Source organism: Varanus komodoensis, unplaced genomic scaffold, assembly GCF_004798865.1.
Source record: "Varanus komodoensis strain SLA01 unplaced genomic scaffold, ASM479886v1 scaffold1, whole genome shotgun sequence".
NCBI lineage: Eukaryota > Metazoa > Chordata > Lepidosauria > Squamata > Varanidae > Varanus > Varanus komodoensis.
The window spans coordinates 2,303,727-2,329,583 of NW_025335268.1; the positions used below are offsets into that span (position 1 = coordinate 2,303,727).

At 40.7% G+C, this 25,857-nt stretch overlaps 1 protein-coding gene across 1 annotated transcript in view; it reads right to left on the bottom strand.

Annotated features, from left to right (window-relative positions):
• Positions 1-25,857, bottom strand: part of USH2A (usherin) — a 579,889-nt gene that overhangs the window by 108,642 nt on the left and 445,390 nt on the right. The window contains exons 50-55 of the mRNA XM_044449731.1: positions 16,299-16,522; positions 13,903-14,113; positions 12,040-12,237; positions 10,749-10,903; positions 7,702-7,900; positions 944-1,051 (exon numbers count right to left, since the gene is read on the bottom strand). Coding sequence (XP_044305666.1) covers positions 944-1,051; positions 7,702-7,900; positions 10,749-10,903; positions 12,040-12,237; positions 13,903-14,113; positions 16,299-16,522 — 1,095 coding nt within the window. The remainder of the gene's footprint in view (positions 1-943; positions 1,052-7,701; positions 7,901-10,748; positions 10,904-12,039; positions 12,238-13,902; positions 14,114-16,298; positions 16,523-25,857) is intronic.

The following is a 25,857-nucleotide window of genomic DNA, read 5'->3' on the forward strand; positions in this document are numbered from 1 at the left end:
TCCCAAAGTTGTATTTTGGGCTAATTGTGGTTTCTGGGCAACCCTGTGTATAATACAGTACTGGAGTCCCCACAATATGGGGATTGTGAAGGCACAGATCAAGCAAGGCAGGCTCTCTCTGTCTAGTGAAGGTGGTTGGTGGTGCTCTGTGTCATGGAGGCAACTTGCATCCCCAGTGACAACACTGAACTTGTCCTTTTTAAATATGGGTAAACCTATCCACCCAAAAGACTAATCTGAGTAGATGATGTGTCCACTAACAGAACTTCTGAATTTTCCTTTGCTTTATTGGCCCTCATCAGTCCAGTACCACATCTTATAGAACTGGACAGAATGAATGGATGCAGCCATGTCTAGTTCAGGACATATCTCAACATGCCACAGTTTAACATGACTCAGCGTAAGGAAGTACCATCACATTAAGGTGACTCACCAACTGGAACTACATGTATTTATTTTTAGAGTAAATACCCTGGTTTTAGACAGGTTCTATATTTGAAACTATAGTAAAAAACAGAAGGAAACAAGAAATGATTTTGCCTCAGAAAGGGTCAGTTGTGAAAGACAGGGCTCATCTCCTAATTTCAGTGCATGGTACAGAAAAATAGTGTGTGTGAAAACTATTCTCTGAAATATGTATCAACCAAAACCTGTACAGCAATTGGAAATGGTAGCAAAGGAACTGCAAGACTCATTGTGTTTTCACTATTAGACACTTCGTATAATTTCAAAATCTGATGGGAGAATAGTATGTCAGAGTTGTAGATGCATGTATGGGTATAAAGGAGACCATACAATGTCTTGGCAAAAGCAAACTAGTAATTTGTCCTATTCATATTGGGCACATCTAACTAGAAATACAAATGCCTAGAATACTGACAGACTAGATTCACTTCTTGCATAAGGATGCAAGCACCACAAAAATTAATATGTTTCTGCTTACCTAAAGGAGCAGCTTGCAATGTTCTACCTGAACTTGTTTGACTAGAAGTGCATCCAGCAAATGTACATGCTGCAAGGCTAAAGCTGTAGTTTCTGTATGGCTGCAGACCTAAATAAAAAGCAAAAAGGTTAAAATTAAGTCTTCAGATGTCCTGAAGGTTAGTGTTCTAGAAGAAAGACAAGAGAATACATTTCTTGTGAATGAGCAAGAACATCCATGCGTATAAATGTATTTCTTTCATGTTTTTTCAAGTCCTCCTTTAAAATCAAGCCAATGGTTATTACCACATATTTCTGGCAGTTAATTCCATATGTTAGTTATAATTTGCCATTGCATAAAGACACATATGCAGGAATTTTTGGGTTCAGAGTTCTAAAAGGATTTTGAACAGCACCTGTTGTATTTATTAAACATGTATAGAATCCATTCCAAAATACAATATCTTTTCTAGTCAATATCAGTTTTACAAGCCATCTATTTCTATATCTTAATTTACAATTACCTCCTATGGATCCACCTTTAACTTTCTCTGCATTCTCTAACACAGAGTTATTCAAGATTCAACCTTTGAAAATGTGTTTATAAATATGTAAATATGTATTCACTCTAATACACAAGTCTCAAAAAGCAGCAACAAGGAAGGAAGAGACACAAGATTCGCTTTTGTGTGAGTTCAGAAACTGTGATTAGACTTCTGTTCACATTTGTATTTTTCTTTAAATCTTCCTTGTCCTTGTCAGTGATGGGCCCTGCTCTTCATATTTCTGCTCGCTGATCCTTGGCAAAATGTTTTCATTAAACTAGCATTGTAACTACTTTAAGTAAAACAATGCAATTCTATGACAAGAAGAGAGAGAGAATCTTAAGAGTTGAGCACTTTGTCTAAAATTGGTTGAATGACAGCTACGTTGTTGATGATGTTGTTTTCAAAACGGTCATGCAGTGGGTAACTGGCCCATCAGACAGGAAAACCGGCACCCAAACCAAGCTGAACAGGATATAAGGCATTGAAAAAGATGAGGCAGAGAGACATAAAATGGAGAAAGAGATCTCTGCATACTTGACATCAAAACAAGAGGGTTACAATGGCAGCTGCAGGCTAGAGAAGCAAAGGCATGGATAGGAGCCAAATATTAACAGCATTTCATGATAGGAAACTTTATTTTAATTCCCCTAGAGGTAGTCATGTTCATCTCCTTGTGAGTGAAATATGAAGCATAATTCACACACACACACACACACACACACAAAATAAAGATAGAATAATATATATTATATAATATTATATTATCATATTATATATATAATATATAGAGAAAAATAGACAGGGAACAGAAGAGTTTACACTGCAATAAATATACTGGAAGTATTCATTTATTGTTTTCTATTCAGTTGATACTATAATAGAAGCATAGCTTTGGAGCCCTCCCTACACATGTGTTTTATCATACAAAGCAGTGTATTTTTGTGATCTATAATAAACACAACGCTTTAATTTGGGCTATGGGAACTTTCCTGCTAAATTGCAGTAGTCTTTTCTAACATTTTGTAGCTTTCCTTGAAAATAACCAGACAGTTTACTCCAGGACAAATCTTTATGATTGCATTAGGGAGGTGGCTGTAGCTGGAGAAGCACAGAACAGGCCTGATAATTTTTTTAAGCCTTCTGGAAAGTCTTCCCTCAAGATTTCTCAGAGGTTAATCCATATAGAATTTCACTTTATCCAAAAAAACACTAACAGATCAAACAACTCTGCCTATACTGAGTTATCTTCAGTCATTTTCTTTTTGAGCAAAATGGGACATGAATGATTGTGCATAATACCACAATCATTGGCATGCAACTATATATTTGTTTTGCAAGTTGTTATCCTGTTCTGCATCCATGTTGCTTGGGATACCAGAGACCAACTGGCAGTGCTGTCCTGTCCTCCATGGCCAGCCCTTTAAAACAACATTGCTAGTTCTGGCATCCCTCGATCATTGCCTGAAGCAGGTCACTTCTCCATGGTAGAGAAGGGAGCTTGTAGTGTATCTTCACAACAATTTCCTAAGGTGGGTTAAATTGAGAGACAGGAAATTAATGGATCAAAATCATCCTTTCTTTACAAGAGCTGAACAGGACTGTTAAGAACTGGACTTTCTAGAGGGCATCTATTCATGGAATCACCCTAAAACAGAGATGACGTGATGGCACATAATAAAAATCATTTCCTTTGTTTCCTCGGAACCACATATCATATACGGCAAGCTGCTTCACCTGGTAAAATGATGATGGTGGTGGTAATAATAAGCATAATAATGATAGAGAAAAACTCCTAGTGAATGGGATTTTATTTATTTATTTATTTAGAAAATTTCTATGCCGCCCCATTCGCCAAAGCCTCGGGCAGCTTACAAATAAATCCATTAAAATACTATAAATTAACAATATAAAACAACTTAACAATATAAAATAAGTGGAACACTGATATATGCTCATGGACATGGATATTCAGGAGCACTGGGAGCAGTAAAGGAATAATATCTGGCTGCCTCTACTGAATCCTCCACATGGTGACCAGCAGAGCTTTTCACATTTATTTGGTACTACCCTGGCATATTCTGGCTCCAAGAGTGCTGTTGAACTACCTGAGGCTCACATTATGACATTTCCTAGGCAACTCCAAAAGTATTTTTCTTGCAACTGCCTAGACTTAGTTTCCAGTATTACAGCAGGTCAATCAGGTGAGGTATATGGAGCAGAGCCTTGTCCAGTTTTCTTGGATATATCAGTTGGTACAGCTCAAAACTGTTGACAAGGGGCTTGAACAGGTTTATGCAACCACTTCTGGTTTGGGATCTTATTTTATCAATACTGTCATGGAGGGACCAGGGATGTAATCAATGCATCTTTCCAAGAGGGGCTAAAAGAGATCAACTCTCTGAGGACTCAGACAATCCTAAATTTTAGGCCGGCAGCAACTATTCCTTCCCCTGGCAAGGTGTTTGAGTGCATATTTATCAACCACTTCTAAAAAGTCTTAGATGAGGCAGATCAACTGGATCTATTTCTATCAGTGTTCAGATACAGGAACAGCTTTGGTTGCTCTGTATGATTATTTATGTCAGGAGAAGGAAAGGGGGAATGTGACCTTGCTGATTCAACTTGATTTCTCAGCACCTTTTGATACCATTGACTATGGTATCCTTCTAAGTTTTGTCCCTGATGCTATTCAGTTTCTACATGAAACCACTGAGCACACACATCTGCACTGAAAGGGGTGGGGACATCATCACCCCCTTGGCAATGTCATCCTTTTGATGGTAAGTGCTGAACTGACATTTCTCAGTGCCCTCCTTTTCAACACTTCACTGAGTCTGCAGCTACTTCAGAAATGGAGATATTAACTCCCCCCACACTTCTCAGAGCAGTTACTGTAGGTACACAAATTTCCACTCCATTCATTTCTCAGCCCTTAAATTGCCCCAAATTTCCTCCTCCTCTACGTTGCATCCCTTATATTTGCATATCTGTCTATATTTCTCTTTTTCAGAACTGTCTGGCAACTGCAGTAACCAGAGAAGCTAGTTTTCGGACAATGAGCTTTGAAGATGTGGGTGGGTGAATTAAGATCTTCCATTTCTGGAGTAGCTGGAGACTTGGAGGAAAGGTAAAGGGTACCAAGAAAGGTCAGTTCAGCACCTAAAATTGAAGGATTACATTGCTAAAGGGGAGAAACTGTTCTCTCCCTCCATTTTTAGTGCACCTTCTTTTGCCACTTCCACTCATCTATTGGTGCTTTTCAGTTGCCAACTTGGCCATTGTTCCCTGACAACCATGCACGAATTACCCTATATGAGGTGTCTTCTTGCCAATTTCCTTATTCTAATTTGCTACCCTCTTTGATATTTGAAATAGACAAGGCAATTTACCAGGATTCCATATACATATGGAACAGCCATAAGAGTATACTTGCAAAAGACAAAAAGTGCCAACAACAACAACACAGCTGCACAATTTTCAGTCCAACATGATTTCTGCAAGATTGCTTATTTTTCACAAATTGCCCTGGGGCTTGTTCTAGGGATTATTCAATGTGCAATGGATTCCTGACTTGTTAGAATGCAGCAGGGCAATTTTATCAAGGGTTTGAGGGGTCCAGAAAAAAAGAAGCACCACCAATGGTACTTTTTGTGATCTGGAAAAGAAATGGCAGTGAATAAAAAGGGGCAGATATCAGAAGAGACAAGGTGGGTTCTTCCGCACAAACATGCACAGTGAGGGGAGCTAGAGTTCTGCAAGGACAGAAGGGGAACCCAATCATCTCTTATGTCCACCCCAAGCCATTGTAGTTTCTTTGTAGGATGTCTTATTGTGACATGTAAACCTATACATAATCTGTTCAGTGAAAGATATGCCAATGTCATTAACGAAGTTAAAATAGCCACAAAACCTTATCTCAGATTCCATTATTCTGGAAACTCCTTAGAAACAGAAATAGACTTAGGAAAATGGATTCCTGTTCTTGCTCTTGTTGCTGAAGAGGGCAGTCTTAGCTTTCTTTTAATACAATGCCCCCTAATTATTTTGTTCTCCCCCATCCCCCACTGCATTAACAGGACCATTTGTGAAGGAGTAGTAACACAAAGTGAAACAATGCCATAACTGTCATCCAAATTGTTCTGTACAGAGTACTGGAAGTGTTCACTAATAAATGATATAAAAAGGTCTTTTATTGACAAGCTGCCATATGCTGTTTGCATTAGAGAATATGAGAAGATGATGGCTGGTGCCCCTCGATCCCAGTGGCATTCAACTCATTGCGATAGCAGAAAATGCTTCAGTTTACTTAAAGCATTGATAACACCTCTAAATAATTAACTGAGGACTTCCTGTCTTCAATTACTTAATGCTTTTTTTAACATCTTGAGAGGATTATAAGCAATTTATGGATTTCACATGACGAGCACATTCACCGCTATTCCCACAAAGCATTTATGGGATCATGTTTCTAAAGCTTTGATGTAATTAAAAATAAGCAGCGAGACAATGGTGCAGTGGCAAGGTGCAAACCTCCTCGTCTGCAGTTGCTAAGGCCCTCGGATTCAAAGTCTCAGGGAACGCTAATGCTACAGCTTCATTAATGTTCAACTGTTGCTTTGGGAACAGCAGTGGTTTCTGAAGAAGACGAGAAAATCAAAACAGAGGTCTGCAGGGACCTGAAATGATGGTTAGTTCAAACATTTGAGAAATCTGAAATACGTACTGTTGTTTCAGTGAACATCATGAATTTAGGAAGTAGTAATTATCACACTGAAAAAGCACTATTCCATCTTGGGATGGAAAAGCAGCCTTGCCTTCAAGCGCAGGGGGAACACCTTGCTACATACCAAAAATAGCATTGAAAGTGTAGAGCTGTTTTACCTAAAACCACAGAAAGTAACACATATTCACTGATTGTTTTGACATGGCAAAAAATGCAGTTCTACCTTGGGACAAAGGGGGATTGCATTCTCAGACAGTGAAGGGGTTTGCTTCCCGTGTGGATCACAAGAGCTTCTGTCTGGGAACCGGACACCAGACTATGAACCTTTGGGCTGAGATGGCAGGGTTTGGCTTTTTTACTATGTTAATTATATATGGTAAAACTGAATAATCCATTTTTCCTATGCTAGATGAGCATTGCCATGTCAACAGAAGCTTATTGCAAATGTAGTAATACTAGTAAAAGGAGATAATCTAAATTAGGAAGAAAGGGAAGTATTCTGTTCCAAGTGTTTTTGCCATTACACAAGCCACCTATTGCCTGGGCTGAATTTTGGAGATCACCAATGAGTTATTGAGAAAGGCACAATACTGTTAAAGACACATGCTCAAAGTGATTACAAGCTTCTGAATACAGCAGTATTAAGGATTATTATATTAATAATATAATAATATTATTGTTAAGGATAGACATTACAACTTAAAATTTATTTATTTATTTTTCGATTTATATCCTGCCTTTTTCCTACAAAGGGATCAAGGCAGCTTACATCATTCTCCTCCTTCATCTTATCCCCGCAACAACAACCCTGTGAGGTAGGTTGGGCTGAGAGTCTGTGACTGGCCCAAAGTCACCCAGTTGGCTCCATGGCTGAGCGGGGACTAGAACCCAGATCGTCTGAGTCCCAGTCCCATGCTCTTAACCACTACTTATAAAAATAGCATCAAGAAAGCCAGTGGGTTAGAAAATCCCCTCAGTGCTGACATTCTCAAATGTAGACATGATGTCTGGAATCTTGTGCCCAGCTATTCCTGTACATTTGAAGTCAGTGGGATGAAAGAACAGGAAAAACAAGCTGTATCAAAATCAATGCCACCTGAACTTTCTCTAAGGTATAGCATAATACACATTCCCTATCTAGGACACTAAAAGTAGATGGAGAAAAGCAAAGCACTTCATGAGTGAGTGGGTGAAATGTAAATGTTGCTGAAAGTTACACTCGAGTTTAAGTGTCCCCTGGTCAGCAAATGCAGGTAAATGTCATGGGGAGTCATGAGATGGAAGAATGGACTTTACTACTCTAAACTGCAGGTTGGAGAATCCAGCTTTTAAATGCCCACCCCCATAAACACACACACCCCAATTCCCTGCTTGAAAAAATAGAGCATGTCCCCAGAATGACTGGGCAGGAAGACGGCTTAGGACTGCAGCCTTTAAAAACTAGCACAGGAGGACTGCCTGCTATCTTAGACAGCAACAACAAGCTGTTGAAGAACTTCCTGTCCTTACCTGATACTGTATGCTGCATTCTGCCTGCTATGTCAGAATGTATAAGACCTTTCCCAGTTTGACTGATCTGGTATTCTCTGATGATACCATTTGGTTTCCTTGGTGCCATCCAACTCAGATGCAATGCCTTTGTGCTCAACGCTGTAACTGTTGGTGGCTGCACACTCTCTGGGACTCCTTGGACAGTGACTGCTACTACCTGAACACACAGGAATTAGACAGCCATTTATTGTAATAGTCCACGAGATACCTTGATCAATGAGAATGTCACTTCTAGTTTAAAATGTTGTTGTTTGCTCTGGCATATCATTACCACAGCCCTGTAGAACTAGTTACTTTTCTCCCCTTGGTTTATTTTTTCCCCCACAGTGAAATCTGACCTTGAATATCTTTACGTATGAGTCTAGGTGTACAATTTATCAAAGCAGATTCACAGCATTTTGTCTCCAGTGCACAGCGCTAGGCAGAAGGAAAATCTGGATGGCAGGCTGTCTTGCCAGGGAATGCTTGATAACTTCTTTCCATATGGTTAATCAGTGTATTTGCATTTTAACAGCCTGATTTCATATGGGTTTTATCACCAGTAAACATTGGCATAAACTTTGATGCCACTGCTACCCTTGCCCTTAACCAGGCATGCCATCAGAAGGGAATGCTGGGAGTTTTCAGGCTGACAAAGACTTGCTTGTACAGCTGCCGTAACAAAAAGGATACTGGTAAATGGGGAGTGCCACTGGGACACACTCTCCTCGCAAAGCCCAGCAAGTATCTTATTTTTGAAGGCTAGCTGAAAGATTCCAGAGATTTCACAAAGCAGAGCTAAGTAATTAGATTGCAGACAGGGCATCAACAATGCTAGAGACGCGCTAGGCAGGCTGAATTTTTTATCTGAATGTTAGCACCAAAGATACAAACTCATTTGAATATACCAAACACAGAAAAGGTGACACCCAATTCCTTTGTAATTTCTACAGGTACCTGGTAATTAGAAACAAAACAAAACCAAAAACAAACAAAAAATCCAGGAGTTAGATATCTTCTCCTTTTAAATGAACCTTAACATGAGTATCAGTGGATGGAAAAGGAAAGTACTGCGAGGAAATACCTGCAGAAGAAATGAACAAAAACTGGTGCTAGTGGAAGAGAAAATGTGGAGTTAGTGATGAAACACAGAATTTTCAAAAATTAATCTTGAAGTTTGATGGGAAACACAAAGCTGAACATTTTGATGGCTGCTTTTCCAGAATGGAATGGTGGGAAATGCATCACTTTCAGTGTAGAGGGGAAATTTAACATTTTCCCTTCATGCCTTCCCTTCACCAACTGGAAGTTTCTCTAGAGGTATTCTTGCAAGGGAAGAAATGTCTGGGGCAGCAGTTGTAACTTGTGGTAACTCCCAGCATATGGGAAGTTGAGTAAAGATGAAGAAAGTTACCTAAGTTTTATTCCAGAGTATTTCTTATTATTTCTGAAATCACAGAATGTGTGTATTTGCATATCATGTTTGCACAAAACCTTGTACATATTTGTAAGCTCAGATAGAAAAAATCTGTTTGGACAGGACTACTGAATCATACCATGGATGTGGGAAGGGTTAAGAATAATCTGCTTGTCTTTTCCCTCCTGGAAAGAACCCTCCTATCACTTTCCATGCATTCCAGCCTCCAAAGAAAGAAGAGATGGGGGAAAGGGAGAAGTGAAAAAAAAAGTTTAAAACTCTGTAGAATTCAGAAGGGGTGTTTCATAGGGTGGCAACGATACCTGTAGAATGTAACAAGCTGGGTAGTTTACCTGCAGGACCCTCATGTGAATCAGCAGTATTACTATTTGACCTACAAAAACGTTCCGTGGGCACCAGTGTAGCAAGAGGGCAGGACTAGATAAGGGTATTAAAAGATTAATATTCCACAGTGAAAACTTCCTTCAGGCCAGAATCTAAGCTCTAGCTGCTGAATGTATGTATGTCTTTGGTTGAGTTAGAAAGAAGGAACTGGTGTGGTAGCTGCAGTCCACAATCAGAGAGTCTTTGCTATGCAACTGCCCATGAAGGCCCTGATGCATTAATGCAAGGAGATTCCTAGACAATTGTCAAACACTGTTTTATTGAAGGTCACTGAGGAGTAACAGGAGGCATTTATAAAGCTACAGTGGCTTTTAATTAAGGCTGAGCCTAATGGATTTGCTCACTTGATTGGCTGTGAATTGCCCCACTTTGGCTAATGCTTCGGGGATGCCCATGAAATTGCAGGGGGAAGCAAGCAAATATCTATGCAGCCTTGGTAATGGGGTGCTTCCTTGTTTTCTGATGCCATGCAGCAGCCTTTTCACCAGGTCTCAGCTATGTGCTCCTCACAGAGGCAGAGTACACACATGGAATGTCTGTTTGTTGATGGCAGACGGGCCTTGCATGAGGCACAGCTGGGAAAAGCTGCGGATGCCATCACACAGATGGGAAGGTGGCAAGAGAGGTAAGAGGAAGGGCGATAGGAAAGCTAAGTAGGAAAAACATATTTTTGGTGGGAAGAGTCTCTCTCTCTCTCTCTCTCTCTCTTAAAGAAAGAGTGAGAAAGTGGGGCTGGTAAAAGAAGGCATGGAAGAAGAAGCAAGAAAAAGACAGTAAGATTACTTGCATGAAACAAAGAGCAAAGGATTCCCAGTCTATGCGATGTGCTGTCAAAAAGGCATTGAGGGACTGGGTGGGAACCCCTTTCCTATACACCTGGGAACCAGAAGGGAAGGGGCTTCCACCCATTCCGGCATGGTAAGCTACTGAAGTTTTCCTGATCTAGGGTTTGCACAGGTGAAGAACCCCATATGTGTGATGCACAAGAACCATGAAGAAGAAAAGCAACAATATCCCACAGGGAGGGAAGACAGGGAGAGTGTCTGTCTGTCTGTCAAGCGTTTATATCCCATCCTTCTCTGAAAGTCTCTACATCTTCCAGTACCATGCTGAATAGTTGCTGCACTGTGATGAAGAACAGGAAAAGGCATCTGTGGTGAGATTTCTCCACAGCTGCCACCAACATTGTGCAGTGTTTACTCACCTTGCTGCTGTCTGCACAACCAGCAACTGTGCAAGCTCGCAACTGATATGAATATTCCTGATATGGTTGAATACCGCTGGTGTCTGTGAAGCTCAGTTCTTTTCCCCTGAAACGCTCAATTCCATTTCGGAGAACAATGTAATGAATTATGATACCTTGTTATAAAGAGAAAAACAACCTTTTTGGATAAAAGATATACAAGGAATTCAAAGGCTAAACTTCTTTTACAAGTGGCCTCTCCCTGAATACTGCTAGGGAGAAATTATTAGCAGCGACATGCTAGCAGGGGTAGCAATAAATTAGGAAAGAGAGAAAGAAAAACAAACAGGTAACCACCAAGACAGTCTCTTATCCAAGCCTCACTCAAATTAATAACTTTTTGGCATTGCTTTGAATGCAGTCCCAAACTATGGTTTGCCAGTTCATGAATGAGCCTCAGGCTGCTAAATTTTCCATTCCTCTTTTTCTCCTTTGGCATGACCATGGGGAAGTCAGAAACTTTCACTTCCATTGTTAATTAAGCACAATTAAGTGCTGTTTCAATCTGGATAAATGTTGGTTAGTACTAACTATGGTTTATGGAAACAAACCAACTTAAAACTGGATATTATGAAATCAGCATATTTTATAAAACCTTGAGTTTAACCACATAGGTTTTAGACATAATGCTAAACTGGAAACAGAACCAATCTATTCCTCACAGTTGGGGAAACACAACAGACTGTGGCTCATTCGCATAACATCATCATCATCTTATCATAATTTCCATATTTCCCTATAACTGAATTGGTTCATTGCATAACATCCAAATGAGACCAGGAAGAAAAATCTCATTAATCTGAACAAAGGCCAATCAGGATGTTTCTAGTGAACAATATTCTGAGATTTAAAGACAGCCCAAATCTAAAAATATGAATCAAATATTTTGGTTCAAACATATTTATCTTGTGTAAAAATACAGTCATTATGAATAGCCTTGGTTGCTGTATATACATGTTCCATTTTAATCTGGAATAAACAATTGATGGCGAGAAACATTGCAAAAGATTAGTCCCAAATGAATGAAGTTATGGTGCTAAGTCTTCTGTGTACAGGGTTGCTTGGAAACTAATGGGAGGTATATAGAAAACCCACTAGTGAATCTTCTTCTTTCTTTTTTGTTTCTTGATTTGGGAACATATATTAGACTGCTGCACTTGATCAAACTATTATTTTACAGCAAATCCTATTGGTCACTGAAGCACTCATGCCAGCCGAATACCAGATCATATCATATGCTTCTATAAAGTACCATTTGGTTGTTGAGGTTCCTTCCAGCTTAGAAATATGATGTCTTCTCGATTGTCCACTTTGGTCCACTGGGGTGGATTTAAGCCTTCAGGGACATCCTGCTTAGTAGTGGCTCTGCCAGTTTCACTTTCAGCTTTTCCACGTTTGTTCCATGCAGCTACCCTGTATTCATATGTAACATAAGGTTCTAGGTTCAGATCTAAGAAGAGAAAATTTGACAGAGTTTGCAGGCAATCTGAACTTGCATTAATTTAATTAATGAGATAAATCATTTTTAGGATATTGAATGTTCTTTAAGGATTGCAAAGCCAGCCTCCTCTTGTCATGTCTGTAATTCCCACTGATAACTCTTGAACACAGCTCTGTAGTAACTTCTCTACTAGGCAGGCTTCTTGTTTGCTTCACTGCTTGCTTTGTTCTGCACTGATCTATACAGAGACAGCCCCCTAGAGGCTTAACTTAGACTATCTATAATACCTTTCACTCTGTTTCATTTTGCGTTGCTTCAGCCAAGGTTTTGTGCTATAAACTTATTTTGTTTTTAAAAAGGTGACTATGTGGAGACATAATTATGCTCAGAGGTGTCGTTGAGCCCAGGCTCACAGGGACTCAGTGATGGCAATTTTAATTAGCAAGGATGCTGATGTCATTCGCCACCTGCCTCAGAATTTCCTGCTCCCTCTGAGCTTGGCTGCATTCCTCACAGTAGCCTGGGCAAAGCAATGCATTTTCTGCTCAGCAATGCATAGTTGTGTGTATCCAGGGTGTGATGCAAAAATACGCAGTATGGTGGGACGGCTTGGTCCTGAATGGGTAGCCAAGACCTTTTGTTGGATTAAAGGCAGCCTGAAGTTGTGGATAGGTTGCTGGAATGGTAAACCTGAGTTCTAGTTTCCAGTCAGCTATGAAGCCTGCTGAAGACAGTGGGGCACTGACCGACTCACAGGCTAACTTAGCTCATACGATTGTGGTGAGGATCAAATGGAGAGGAGGATCAAGGTCCCTGACTTGAGCTACTGGAGGAAAAGTATATAAGCATAACCAATGAATAATAAATGCATATTTATATAAAGATCTGCCACTGGTGGAGATGAAAACTGCTAGTATTGGTTTGTTGATACAGATCAATATAGATGCCTGCATTTTTGTCCTCTCCCTGGGGCATAGCTATAGGCAGCAACTTCAAAATGTGCTAATGCATCACTGATTTATGTGTGTTGTGAAAAAAATGGATAGATTTATATGGAAAGCACCTTGGGAAGACTATGGTCTTTAAAGGCAGTGAAGAAAGATTTAAATAAATAAAAATAGATTTTTTTCCCTCCATCCTTCAGAATGAGATTGAAGTTACCCAATGAGATTAACTAACCTATTTTAAAACTACATATTTTATGGAATTGGTTGCCACGGGATGCAATAGTAATTAAGGGCCTTAAAAGGATGATTTCAAAAGTCATGGAGAAGAAGGCTAGCAGTGGCTACCAGTCAGGATGGTGACACACAATTCTCCTTTGCTTATCAGTTGTAGGGGAGGTAGGCAGTTGGGGCAGAGAGAGAAAACAGCCATTGCCTTCCTTTTCTATACTTGGTTCCCAGAAGGATCTAGATGGCCACACTGCTAGAAACACGATGCTGGTTTTGATGAATTATCCTTGGTTTGACTCAGCAAGGCCTTTTTGATATTCTTACTTTTAAAATATCAGTTTACCACCAAAATATTGGTAAACAGATTCACTTATTTTCAAAAGCTTTCTAAATACAAACTGCATCTTAAATTTGAAGAATGGATTTTACCTAGGCATTTGATGGCATTTACATTCTAAACTTATACACCAATCAAATGGGATAACACATTTTCTTTTACCTGTGAAGGAATATTGATTTGGGCCTCCTGTATAGATTGTCTCTTCCAAAGTTGTACATACGTTGTTGTTTTCCTTCTTCTCTGTATGACCCTGGGAAGTCCTTATCCAAGCACATATATGAGCATGTTTGTCAAAGTCACATCGTCCACAGTAGGCAGTTGCTTCCATGGATAGAGGGCACAGAGTACTAGCTTGGCATTCTTCTTTTACCTATAAAAATGGTTCCAAAAGCTTTAAGCCGCTTTAAAATTATCTAATCTAACATGTACATCCAGCTTTCACTTGCAAACATTCAAGGGCACATCACAATATGACTTCTCATGCACTTCAATTTGTTACCTTATCATAATTTTTGTACATGAACCTTATATTACAAATTTAATCCTGCTGCTTTTTATGCTGTGTTTATAGTTTTGTGGATTTTAGTTTATTATGTTTTATTTAATTTTACATGTAGTATTCCTTTGTTGGAAACTGCTCTGGGATATGATTAAAGGATATACAAAACTACTAATAAAGCATAAATGCATGCGCACATGCACATATTCTGTGGTTCCTCGACCCATGTGAGTCCTCCGCACAATCTGCCTGCACTACAAGCTGAGTCTGGGTTTTGGTAAGCTGAAGACACTTCATATTCCTTTTCTCTGTTTTCCCAGGCTTTTCAGACACACTTTAATCTTGCTATTTTTATGAACTATTTACAATTGTGTGGGGTTTAGTTATGCTTTCTGCATTTAATTATAAATCTATTATTCTCTTTGTAGATTGCCCAGGGAGTATGATTGATGGGTTATGTAACCAACACCCTGTCATACACCCTACTGCCACCAACCCAATTCAAGGAAGTAAGGAGAATGGCTAATAGAAGAGGGGCCTTCTCTGTAGTTGCGTCTCACCTATAGAACAGCCTCCCAAAAGCAGTTTGCCTGGCACCCTCCCTACAGCCTTTTTGGACCAGGAGAAAACAGGTTTATTCTCTGGGCTGATAATTTTAACTTGTTTGTTGGTACAGTTTCAATTATTGCCCTCTGCTGTGTACTGTTTTGTTTCATTGTCTTTTGTACATTGTATTTTAAATGTTGCTATTATTGTTCTTATATGTTTTATTTATTGTGATGGGCTTAGAGGGCCCTCAGGCTGCTAGCAAAAAATAAGTCTAAAAACAAACAAACAATAAATAATATTTTGTGAGTACAACACTCATCAGATTCCTCCTTCACCAATTGCATTAAGATAACACACTCAAGGCTTAAGTATAAGGTGAGTATGGGTTGAGTATGGGTTGTTGAACTGTGAACTATTATGTTAGACAATAGAACCCAGCTGTGCTAACAGCTTCTGGCTTGTAGACTATGAACAACTCAGGAAGTGAACCCATGGTTTGTTTGTGGGTTGTGCATTGGGGTTTCTTCACCATGGCTTGTTATACACCATCTGTATTCAGACAGCACAATTACTCATGTTTCAACAGCAGCTAATGGCAACAAACCTGGTTCAATTTTTGAGCATAGGTTATTGTGCTATCTGATTGAAGGTGGTGGCATGGATGGGAGGCCTGTTTATTTTCTTAAAATGCTACTGATTTGGCATTGAACATCTTCTGAAAGTTGTTCTCCCTTAGAAATGTTTGCACAGGGTGTTCTGATGATCAGTGAGAAGCTAAATATACAAAATGCAGTAATTCCATTTCCCATTTCTAATATCACAACATGGAAGAGCTTTTTTTTCCAGCTGTGCAGTGCCTGGTAGTTAATGGAACTTTCTGAATGTCCCCAAGTCTAAAAAAACCCAAAAAACCAGAGGTAACACTAATAAAAAGCAACTGATGGCACAAAGTAACCTCAACCAGTGTTGCTTATCCTGCATTTGGAAATACCTTTCTTCCACACATTCAGTATAAATGCACCAGAGCATACATGCGATTGTATTTTAATTTGGATGCTCTTCAGATGGCCTCCGATGTGGAAACCATAATATTAAACCGCCCCCTGCTTAGGTGGATGGCAAAGAATAAACGAGGACAGTGATCCATACAAGCCAACAAAGTTTGAGAATCTCTGAAGCATTGCCAGCAGGAATTAAGAACTGGCCACAAAACTGAAGGTGGATACACATATGTCAGCCTGGCTGGAATACTAACTTTTATCCCTTCACTAATCTGAAGTGCTGAGCAACACTTCACAAGAAGCAGCTAATCATTATTAATTCCTTTAGAATTCACTGCAATAACATCAATCATGGCAAACTCATTCGGTATTAATATGGATGTAATGTGAAAATGAATAATGCACACAGGAGTTTTTATATTCCTATTTTACAAAAATAGTTATGAACAATGTATTTCTCTTTCCATTGTCAAATCAGAACCACCAAGAGGTTTTCTATCAATTACCTTCATCATCATTCCAACTGAAATCCTGTCAGAGCAAACATATTTCAAAGGATTATATCCAAGTCCATTACAACATTCCTCACTTTTTGGAATAAGTTCAGTCTCGCAGCATTTTAATGGCATTGGGTCATTCTTTTTAATGTGGGCTTTAGACTCTCCACTGGAAGCTGAGCAGCATATGGTACTTGACATATTCACATATTCATGTCCACAACAGAACATTCCTGCAACAATAAAACATTATATATGAATGCTAAAAGGGGAGAAAGTGAGGGAAATGCTGAGAATGCTATAAAGTGAGGCATAAAAATGTCAGAATGAGGCAGCTACTGATACTGGGGGAAAAGGTATCTAAAGCGGTACTTAATTTTGAATTTAAGATGACCAAATGGATATGTTCAGTGGCTAATTCTGGTGATCAGCAATGCTGTGACAAACTCATTCTGTGTATACCACAGAAAAAAGCTGTTAAAATCTTCAGTTCACAACTGAATCTGCCACACTATACAAGCATGTTGTATTTCAAAACAAAATGTAGTTTCCACTTTCACTTAAACCTGTGCAACCTGGCATTACTAAATTCATATAAAAGCATCAGAAAAAGCTTTGTTCTAGTAATCAGTTGCTTCTCTTAATTTTGATCAGTATTATTTTGCAGTTCAGTCATAGAAGAAGAACTGGGGTTCAACTCTCATGGGAATCTGGCCAAGAGAAGAGAATTTCAGAATATTGTATTGGGTTTACCGAAGAAGAGTAAAAGTTTTGCTTCTTAATTATGAATGTTTTTATAATTGTTTATTTATGTTTTTTCCTCCTAAAAGGAAAATAATGCTTATTGCTTTTCAAAGGATACCAGCATTGAACCATAGAGTTTGTGAATAAATAAATTAAAAACACAGGCAAAAAAATACCTGAAAGCTTTAAAAGGGTGTGCAATATATATATAAGAAATACACACACACACACACACACACACACACACACACACACACACACAAGCGCCAGTGTGGTGTAGTGGTTAAGAGCATGGGACTGGGACTCAGACGATCTGGGTTCTAGTCCCCGCTCAGCCATGGAGCCAACTGGGTGACTTTGGGCCAGTCACAGACTCTCAGCCCAACCTACCTCACAGGATTGTTGTTGTGGGGATAAGATGGAGGAGGAGATGTAAGCTGCCTTGATCCCTTTGTAGGAAAAGGCAGGATATAAATCCATAAATAAATAAATAAATAAATAAATAAATATTTCTTCATAAAGAATGTAATTCTTCATTACATAACAGCAGCAGCAACAAAGCAGCCACCCATATTTCCGCCAAGTTCATTAGTAGAGATATCAAAATCCAGAATCACAGATTCTGACACAGGCTTCCTATTCTGCTAACATTTCCATTAAAATGGATCATCAAATTTCCAGGATAATTCAGATGAGGAGCATCCCTGCTTCATTCCTACTGCTACTGTATTTATTTTTATGCATTGTACAGAACAGAGGAATAATGCAATTTCAGTAATAGCCAGGAATGAACCATCTAGGAACAAGGAATATATGGAACTGAATTGTGGCAACAGGACCTACACACCACTTCCCTGCATTAATTGTGTAGAGAACTTAGGCATTAGAGCTAAACACACAAACATACATATGAGGTGTCCAATTCCCAGCTCCTACATCTTGCACATTGGAACCAAATACATTTGGGGGTCTGAGTCAAAACTCTGTCAAGAAAATCTCATAGACGCATGAAGGTTGGGACCGGATAAGAGCCTACAGGCACATTGATAATACCAGTGCTAGGAATATTTGCAGAAGGCTTTAGCAGGTCCACAATTTGATAGTTAGGAATTAGGGAAGGGTCACAGTGAATAGTAAAGATGAGGTCAGAGAGAGAAAGAAAGTAAGTAGATCAAGAAAAGCAAAGGAGTGGGATCTTATCTCCGTGACAAAGCACATACAGAAGGTCCCTGGTTCAGTCCCTGGCATTTCCAGTTAAACAAATGAACAAAGGATCAAATAGCAGCTGATGGAGAAAAGATTGCTCTGCCAGAGACCGTGGAGAATGAGCAGCTGCCAAGTACAGCAGACAATACTGAATTAGATGGATAAATAATCTCATCTGGCATAAGACAGCTTCCTAGGTTCCTAAACACTTGGTAGAAAAAGAATGGTACCTGAACCAACACTGCGTGCTCTCTCTCTCTCTCTCTCTCCACATCTCCAGAGTAGATGGGAGACAGAAGTTTGAACAAGGATAGTGCCAGGCTGCCGTCTGGCTCTCTGCTGCAGCAGAGGCTTCTTGGCATGATGCCATCTGGCCTCCGTAGGGCAGCTGTGGAGTCAATTTACAACTGCTCTCGGGAGAAAAAACCCACCTGGGACCACCCTAACATTCCAATCCTAATATTTGTTGCTTCCACCTGCACATTTCTAAAATCAAGCACAACAAAGCCTACAGGGATGTAACATCACAAAATACGATGTTTTCGTAGTGGCATTAAAGTCACAGGCAAGTATGAGAGTACAGGGATGACAAGGAATAAGAAAGGAAACAAAAACAATCTAACAAAACAGAAAATGTATGTAAATATTGAAAGGCAGGGCTGAGTGTCATCTGGCTGCCCCTCCCTCACATTCCAGTCAGCTGCCAGTCCAGTTGGCGTCAGTACATTGAACAGGGCATTGCAATCTTGCCGTTTACCTCAGGAAGTGAAATGTGTTGGTCTGGCCTTAGAGCTACGTTCAATTTTGGAGCATTTCAGTTCTGTTTAGGCCCCAGAGCAAAACTGGTAGGGCAGGAATAACTCCCCCTCCCCGCAAAACACACGCGCGCGCGCGCGCGCGCGCGCGCGCGCGCACACACACACACACACACACACACACACACACACACACACACACACAGTAGCCGAAAGCTCTTCCTGCCAGTAATAAAGCCTTGGGATGGATGAAAGCCCCTGCAACCTTTCACAATGGGAAAAAATACACAAAGCCAGGCTTTGCATAGGGCCACAATGCCGTATGCAGCAATGGTTGTCTTTGCAACGTAAGGGCACCATCTCATATTCTGGCATCAACAGAATGCTCCAGGCATCCATATAACAGAAGCACATGCTGCCGGACCCAGCGATGGCCAGCTGCAACAGGCTATTGCATCCCATTCGCTTTGGCAAGTGTTGTGGCTCGAAGCCTAAAGAGCCAGGCAGAGTTTAACTCCCCCTTCCTGTCTCCCAGTGGCACAATTATATCAGATATTGTTTAGGGTACTTTTTAAAAAAAAAAGCAAATGCAAACATTTTAGCTCAGAGGCACCTTTGACAGGCAAAGCAAAAATTAGATAGCGAACTGCTTTTATTCCAGGGCAGAAGTCTCCTCGCCCTATACATTCTCTCAGTGAGAACCTCATTTTTGTTTCAGTGAATAAAATTTTTCAGCCAAGATTTCACTCACATAACAAGAAGTGACTCCCTTTCTAGTTTCTTTGGTAAACCATTACTTCTTTAATTATTATCAACCTTGTTCCAGCGTGATAAATTGCTAATTACTTAATACCCTAATCAGCGTTCATTCTTTGCACAGATAAACTGTGACAGCGCCATTAATTTAAATAGTAATTTCACTTAATGGCCAGAACGGCACACCAGATTTTTATGCAGCATTTTCTGAAGACTGCATCCATCACCACAATATTCTGACATAAAGATGTCTGACGTGCACTAACTCACTTAGGGAGAGCAGATGTTGCTGAGCAGAGTTTGGTAGTAATTCCCAGAGTGCATCACTTCAGCATGAATGAGCTGCAAATTCAGAAATAGACATTCCTCTGAAACTGCACTGTATAGCCTTTGACCTCTGCCTAATTTATCAGATGTAGCACTTGACTTTTGAACCTCGACACTGAGAATGTACATTTTAAAATATGCCTACAGTGAGGTGGAGTGAGGAATAGAAAATAGGCCCATATATTATTGATAGATTTATTTACCTTTGGAAAAAATAATCTTGGTCAACTGCTTGAAGAGGAAGGATTGCATTCAAACAGACAGAGTCTATTAAAAAATTCTGAAACTCTAAGTATGAATTTACAGAACAATAGAAAATATAGATATTTCCAGAATTGAATTGAGTGCTACTACAAGGGCACACAGGCAGTGGGGAAAGAAAGAAATTGTAAAATTCCACTTGCTCTGTCAATATTTTTTCACACTCCTATCCACAAATTCAAAAAAAGGTCAGATAATTTCAATGCTAAACTACAAAATGGCAAAATGATGAGCTCTGAAGAACAGGCTAAAAGTTAAGGCTAAAACACTACTCACGGTTACCTAACAGTAGCCACTGTTGAATGCTTCCAAGTAAACATATTTAGGATTGTGCAATCCCACACGTGTTAACTCAGAAGTTCTACCAGGCAAGTTTGCATTCCATGCTGAACCATCCTGGGAATAAGCCACAGTGTGCTGCTTCTTTGGAGAATGTGGTGCACCAAACAGACATTTGGACCCACCATGGGTTGTTTTCCTCCTGCTGCCTTCTCTTTCCCTTGCAGTGCTATAGTCAGGGGACACTGTGGCAGGACTGAGTTGTCTCCCTGGACTGAGAGTCATTTCTAGGTTCTCCATGGCTTCCCTCCATGGGGTTTTCATGGCAAGGATACTGAAGTCATTTCCTTTTGTCAGAGCTCTCTACTATGACCAGTCTATCTTGGGTGCCCCTGCATGGCATTGCTCATAGCTTCATTGCGCTATAGTTGTAATGTATGGGTGTGAAAGTTGGACCATAAGAAAGGCTGAGTGCCAAAAAATTGACACCTTTGATTGTGGTGCTGGAGAAGACTCCTGCAAGTCCCTTGGACTGCAAAGAGATCAGACCAGCCAATCTTAAAGGAATCAATCCTGACTGCTCTTTAAAATGTCAGATACTGAAGATGAAACTCAAATATCACCTAATGAGAAGGAACAACTCACTGGAGAATACCCTGAAGCTGAGAATGATTGATGGGAAAAGGAGAAGAGGATGGCAGAGGTTGAGGTGGCTAGATTGGGGGGCGGGTGTGGGCTTGGGTGGACTCCGAGGGATGGTAGAGGGCAGGAGAGCCTGAAGGAATGTTGTCCATGGGGTTGTGATGGGTCGGGCATGACTTCGTGACTAAACAAACAAAAAAAATGGCTTCCCTGCCTCTCTTTTAACCATTTCCTTTCTTCTGAATCACATTTCACAATCAAAGCTCTGATTTGATAGCCAGTGGAAGCCCCCACCAAAGTGCCTGAACAGCAGATTGTAGAGGCTGCCACTGAAAAATTCAGAAAAGGAATTTAACAGCTGGCTGTAGGTGATTTTGTCTTTTTTTCATGCTTATTGAATACCGCAACACCCTTTTAATAAGGGATTGCCATGTTTGGCCAATTGCTGGAAGCACAATTTAGCTAATTCTACTTTTAAACATATGTTTGGGCAATGTCCAGTAGTTACTTCTTTTGGAAAGGAGCTTATTTTGTACATTTTGTAGTGGAACAGTCTTTAATATTCTCTTATATGCATAGTCTTTTAAATTATGCATCTACTTCATGGAAAGTAACAAGTGGAAAGGAAAATGGAATTGCTGTGCCATTTTGACAGATAAAGCATGAATATTACAAAATTTGAAGGATAAACATTTGCAATCGATCCTTACAATATAGGGACACCTGGCATACAGACAGCAACATCAAATGGATATTATTGGAATATTTGGTCCACTTTTGTTGAAACCTATATATAATTACTTGAATGTTGTATGCATAGAAATCCATGAACATGTTAAAAATTGGAAAATAAATTAAAATTTCTAGAAGCCATTGAAGGTGCTTGTGAGTGCTAATGTGTCTGTGGTACCACACTGGGGATCCCTAGATTAAATTACTTAGTTTCTAAGCATATGCCAAATGGGAGCTACCAGGTGCTCCAGTCTTGCCTGATAACAGTCAACAATGCAGACACAAAAGTGTGTCAATGAGAAATGGGTCAACTTCTCATTACTAATTACTTATGGAGTCAAGGTAAGGATCTATGAGAAATTCATTTCAGTGAATTTTTCATCAGGATTTACCCAGTTTACACCTTCCAGTCTAAGCATGGACTTGGAAACAACCTGCAGTCTCACAGATTCCCAAAACTGAATTTGACACCATGTAAACAATTTTTTTAAAAAATGCACATAAAATTATTTGAAAAAAAATGCACAGATTCACTTTAATCAGTGGGAGAAGAATGTGCACATTTCAAAGACATGCACAAAGCATGCTTGTGTAAAAACAAAAGAAAAAACCACAGAGATGTTCATGTGATAGGAAAAACAGAAAACAAAAAACAAAGCTTGGAATCTGATACAGACCTAAGGCAGAAGGAGCTTTGAGTTAGAATTCCACAACAATTTGACTACCTCCAAGTAAAGCTTTCATTGAATCTTCTAATAAAGACATACCATGGCTGCTATTGGTTGCATGCAGCCCTCTTACAAACACAGGTTTCTGTGAGAAGAGAGCTGAATGTGGGGTAGCAAATAGAAACAAAGAAACATAGAAACAGAGCAAGTCAGAAGGGGTCTCCTAGGCCATCTAGTCTGACCTCAGGCACCAGCCGGCTCCGCTCACGACATGCCCACCATGTGCATGTCCAGCCTATCTTTGAACACCCCTCACTGATGGGGCCTCCACAACCTCTCGTGGAAGCCCATCCCACACTCTCAGGGTCCTAACTGTCAGGAAGTGCTTCCTGGCATCCAAATGGAACCTTGGCTCCCTGAGCTTTGCTCCGTTGGAGCACGTCCTGCCTTCCTCTGCAGGGGAGAACAGATCTCTACCCATCTCCATGTGACATCCCCTCACATACCTGTATGTCGCTAACATATCCCCTCTGAGTCTCCTCTTCTCCAGGCTGAAGAGACCCAGTTCCCTCAGTCTCACCTCATACCCCATCCCCTGCAAACCAGCCACCAACCTTGTGGCCCTACGCTGCACTGACTCTAACCTGGCTATATCCTCTCTGTAATGAGGGGCCCAAAATTGAACACAATACTTGAGTTGCAGGCGTACCAGAGTTGTATAGAGTGGTAGTAATACCTCTCTCGATCTAGAAGCCACACTTCTGGCTATGCAACCAAGGGTGGTGTTCGCCTTCTTTACCACCACATCACACTGCTGACTCATGTTTAGCCTGCAGTCAACCAGGTCCCTTGTTGTGAGGTCCCTTTCACAAGTGCTGCTCTCCAGCCACTTGTCACCTAACCTGTACTTATGACAGCTATTCCTATGCCCCAAGTGCAAGACCTTGCACTTATCCACATTGAACGCCATCCTGTTGTCTCCTGCCCACTTCCATAGTCTGTCCAGATCCTTTTGGATCTGGAGAACCTTCTCCTCAGTTGTGGCCACTGCTCCAGTTTTAGTGTCGTCTGCAAATTTGATCAGCAGACTGTTCACCCCTTCTTCCATGTCATTGATGAAAAGATTAAACAGGATCGGCCCCAAGACAGAGCCCTGGGGGACCCCGCTTGTCCTGGCCGCCATCCCGATGATTCCCCACTAATGGTTACCCTCTGCATGGTCAGTCAACCATGCCCTAATCCACTGGACAGTGCTTTGGTGTATCCCAAAACTCCTCAGTTTCTCCACCAGGATATCATGGGGCACTTTGTCAAAGGCCTTGCTGAAATCCAGGTATACCACATCCACCACATCTCCTCCATCTAGCCATCTCGAAACCTTGTCATAGAAGGTTTGTCTGGCAGGACCTGTTTTTGCGGAAGCCGTGTTGTGTGGCTGTCAGCCTCCCTTCCCTATCTAGCATCACTAGAACTCTATTATGAGCCTTTCCATTGTTTTTCCTACAATGGATGTAAGGATAACAGGTCTGTAATTCCCCATGTCTACTACCCTTTTTGAAAATTGTGACCACCAATGCCACCCTCCAGTCCTCTGGAACTTCACCCGTTCTCCATGACTCCTTAAAAATGGAGGCCAGCGGGCATCAGAGAACCCCTACCAACTCTCTAAGTACTCTCGGGTGTAACCCATCAGGGCCTGGAGCCTTTGTAATGTCCAATGCCCTGAGGAGACCCTCGACTTCAAGGGGGGTGACTCTAATCTGTTCCCCTAAGTCTCCAGCCTCATCTAATCTCCTATGCGGATATCCCCCGTCCTGCTTTGGGGAGAACACAGAGGCAAAACAGTCATTTAGCATCTGTGCCTGTTCCCTCATATCAGTCACTGGATCTCCTTCCTCCTTATTTAGTGGTCCCACCACTTGTCTCCCCTTCCTCTTCCTATTTACATGCTGAAAGAAGCCCTTTTTGTTGCTCTTGATATTCTTGGCAAGTCTCAGCTCATAATCAGCCTTAGCCTTGCGAAGAATTCTTATGCAATGGGCCTCCTCCTCCCAGTATACCCTTTTGTGTATTTCCCCCAGTACCCATTTCCTACGGAGGTTCCTCTTTCGTCTAATCCCTCTAACTACCTCTTTTCGCATCCATGGTGGAGCTCTTCTCCGCCTCCCCACCTTACTAACTAGAGGTAACGTCAAGGCTTGCGCCTCCAAAACCTCCCTTTTGAGTGCCATCCACCCCTCCTCAACTCACTTACCTTCCAGTAACCTATCCGAGGAGACTTTCCCCAGTCTGGCCTTCAGTTGGCCAAAGTTGGTCCTCTTGAAGTCCCAGCTTCTAGTGCTCGACCTGCTGCACGTCCCCAGTCCCCTGATCTCAAAGCAAAGAATGGAGTGATCACTTGCATCCAGAGCTCCCCTAATCTGTACTTCATCTATCAGCTCCTCTCTGTTGGTCAAAGGAGCAGATAGGAAGCATCAGTGGGCAAGTGTACTGTCTCCTAAAAGCATCTGTGTTCATATATAATAGTATTCATTCTTTTCTAAAATGGAAGGTACTGTTACATTTGGTGAATGTAAAAAGGGAGATTCTCACTTGTGCATATTTTGTGATGCTGAGCTATTGGGGAAAAATGATCTTGCTACTAAGATCACAGGTGCTTACCCTGAGGAACTTAAAAATCTTATATTCAATGCAGGAAAGACAACAATTAGATGCATTTAGGACTGGCTACTTTGGGGCAGTAAACAAGGTTTTATGCAACTTCCACCAACATCAACAACAACAAGGTGGGGGATGGAAAAAAAGGAATTTGTGGAGTAGAGTGAACAATAAAGTAATGGATGGTTTGAGACTTTGAAAACTCAGCTGAGTCTTACTGACCAGGACAAGAGGTGGAAGGTGTTTTTCCCAGAAGTGTTCTCAAGGGATTCTTTGTTTTCTCTGTTCCCCAACGTTAATTTCAATGGGAAGGAAATTCGCATAAGTTCTGGGCTGGCAGAGATAATGAACCTATTCTGAACCCTCTTGCTGGGGGAAGTTTATAGTAGATCTAAGGCTATGTGCAATCTGCCAGGAACTATTTCAAGGCATACCACCATGAAAATCTCAGCCCCATCATAATCCACCCCAGCCAACAAGATCTAGAGCTAAGATCACATGCTTAACCAATCTGCTTATTTCTTTTTATTTATTTATTTC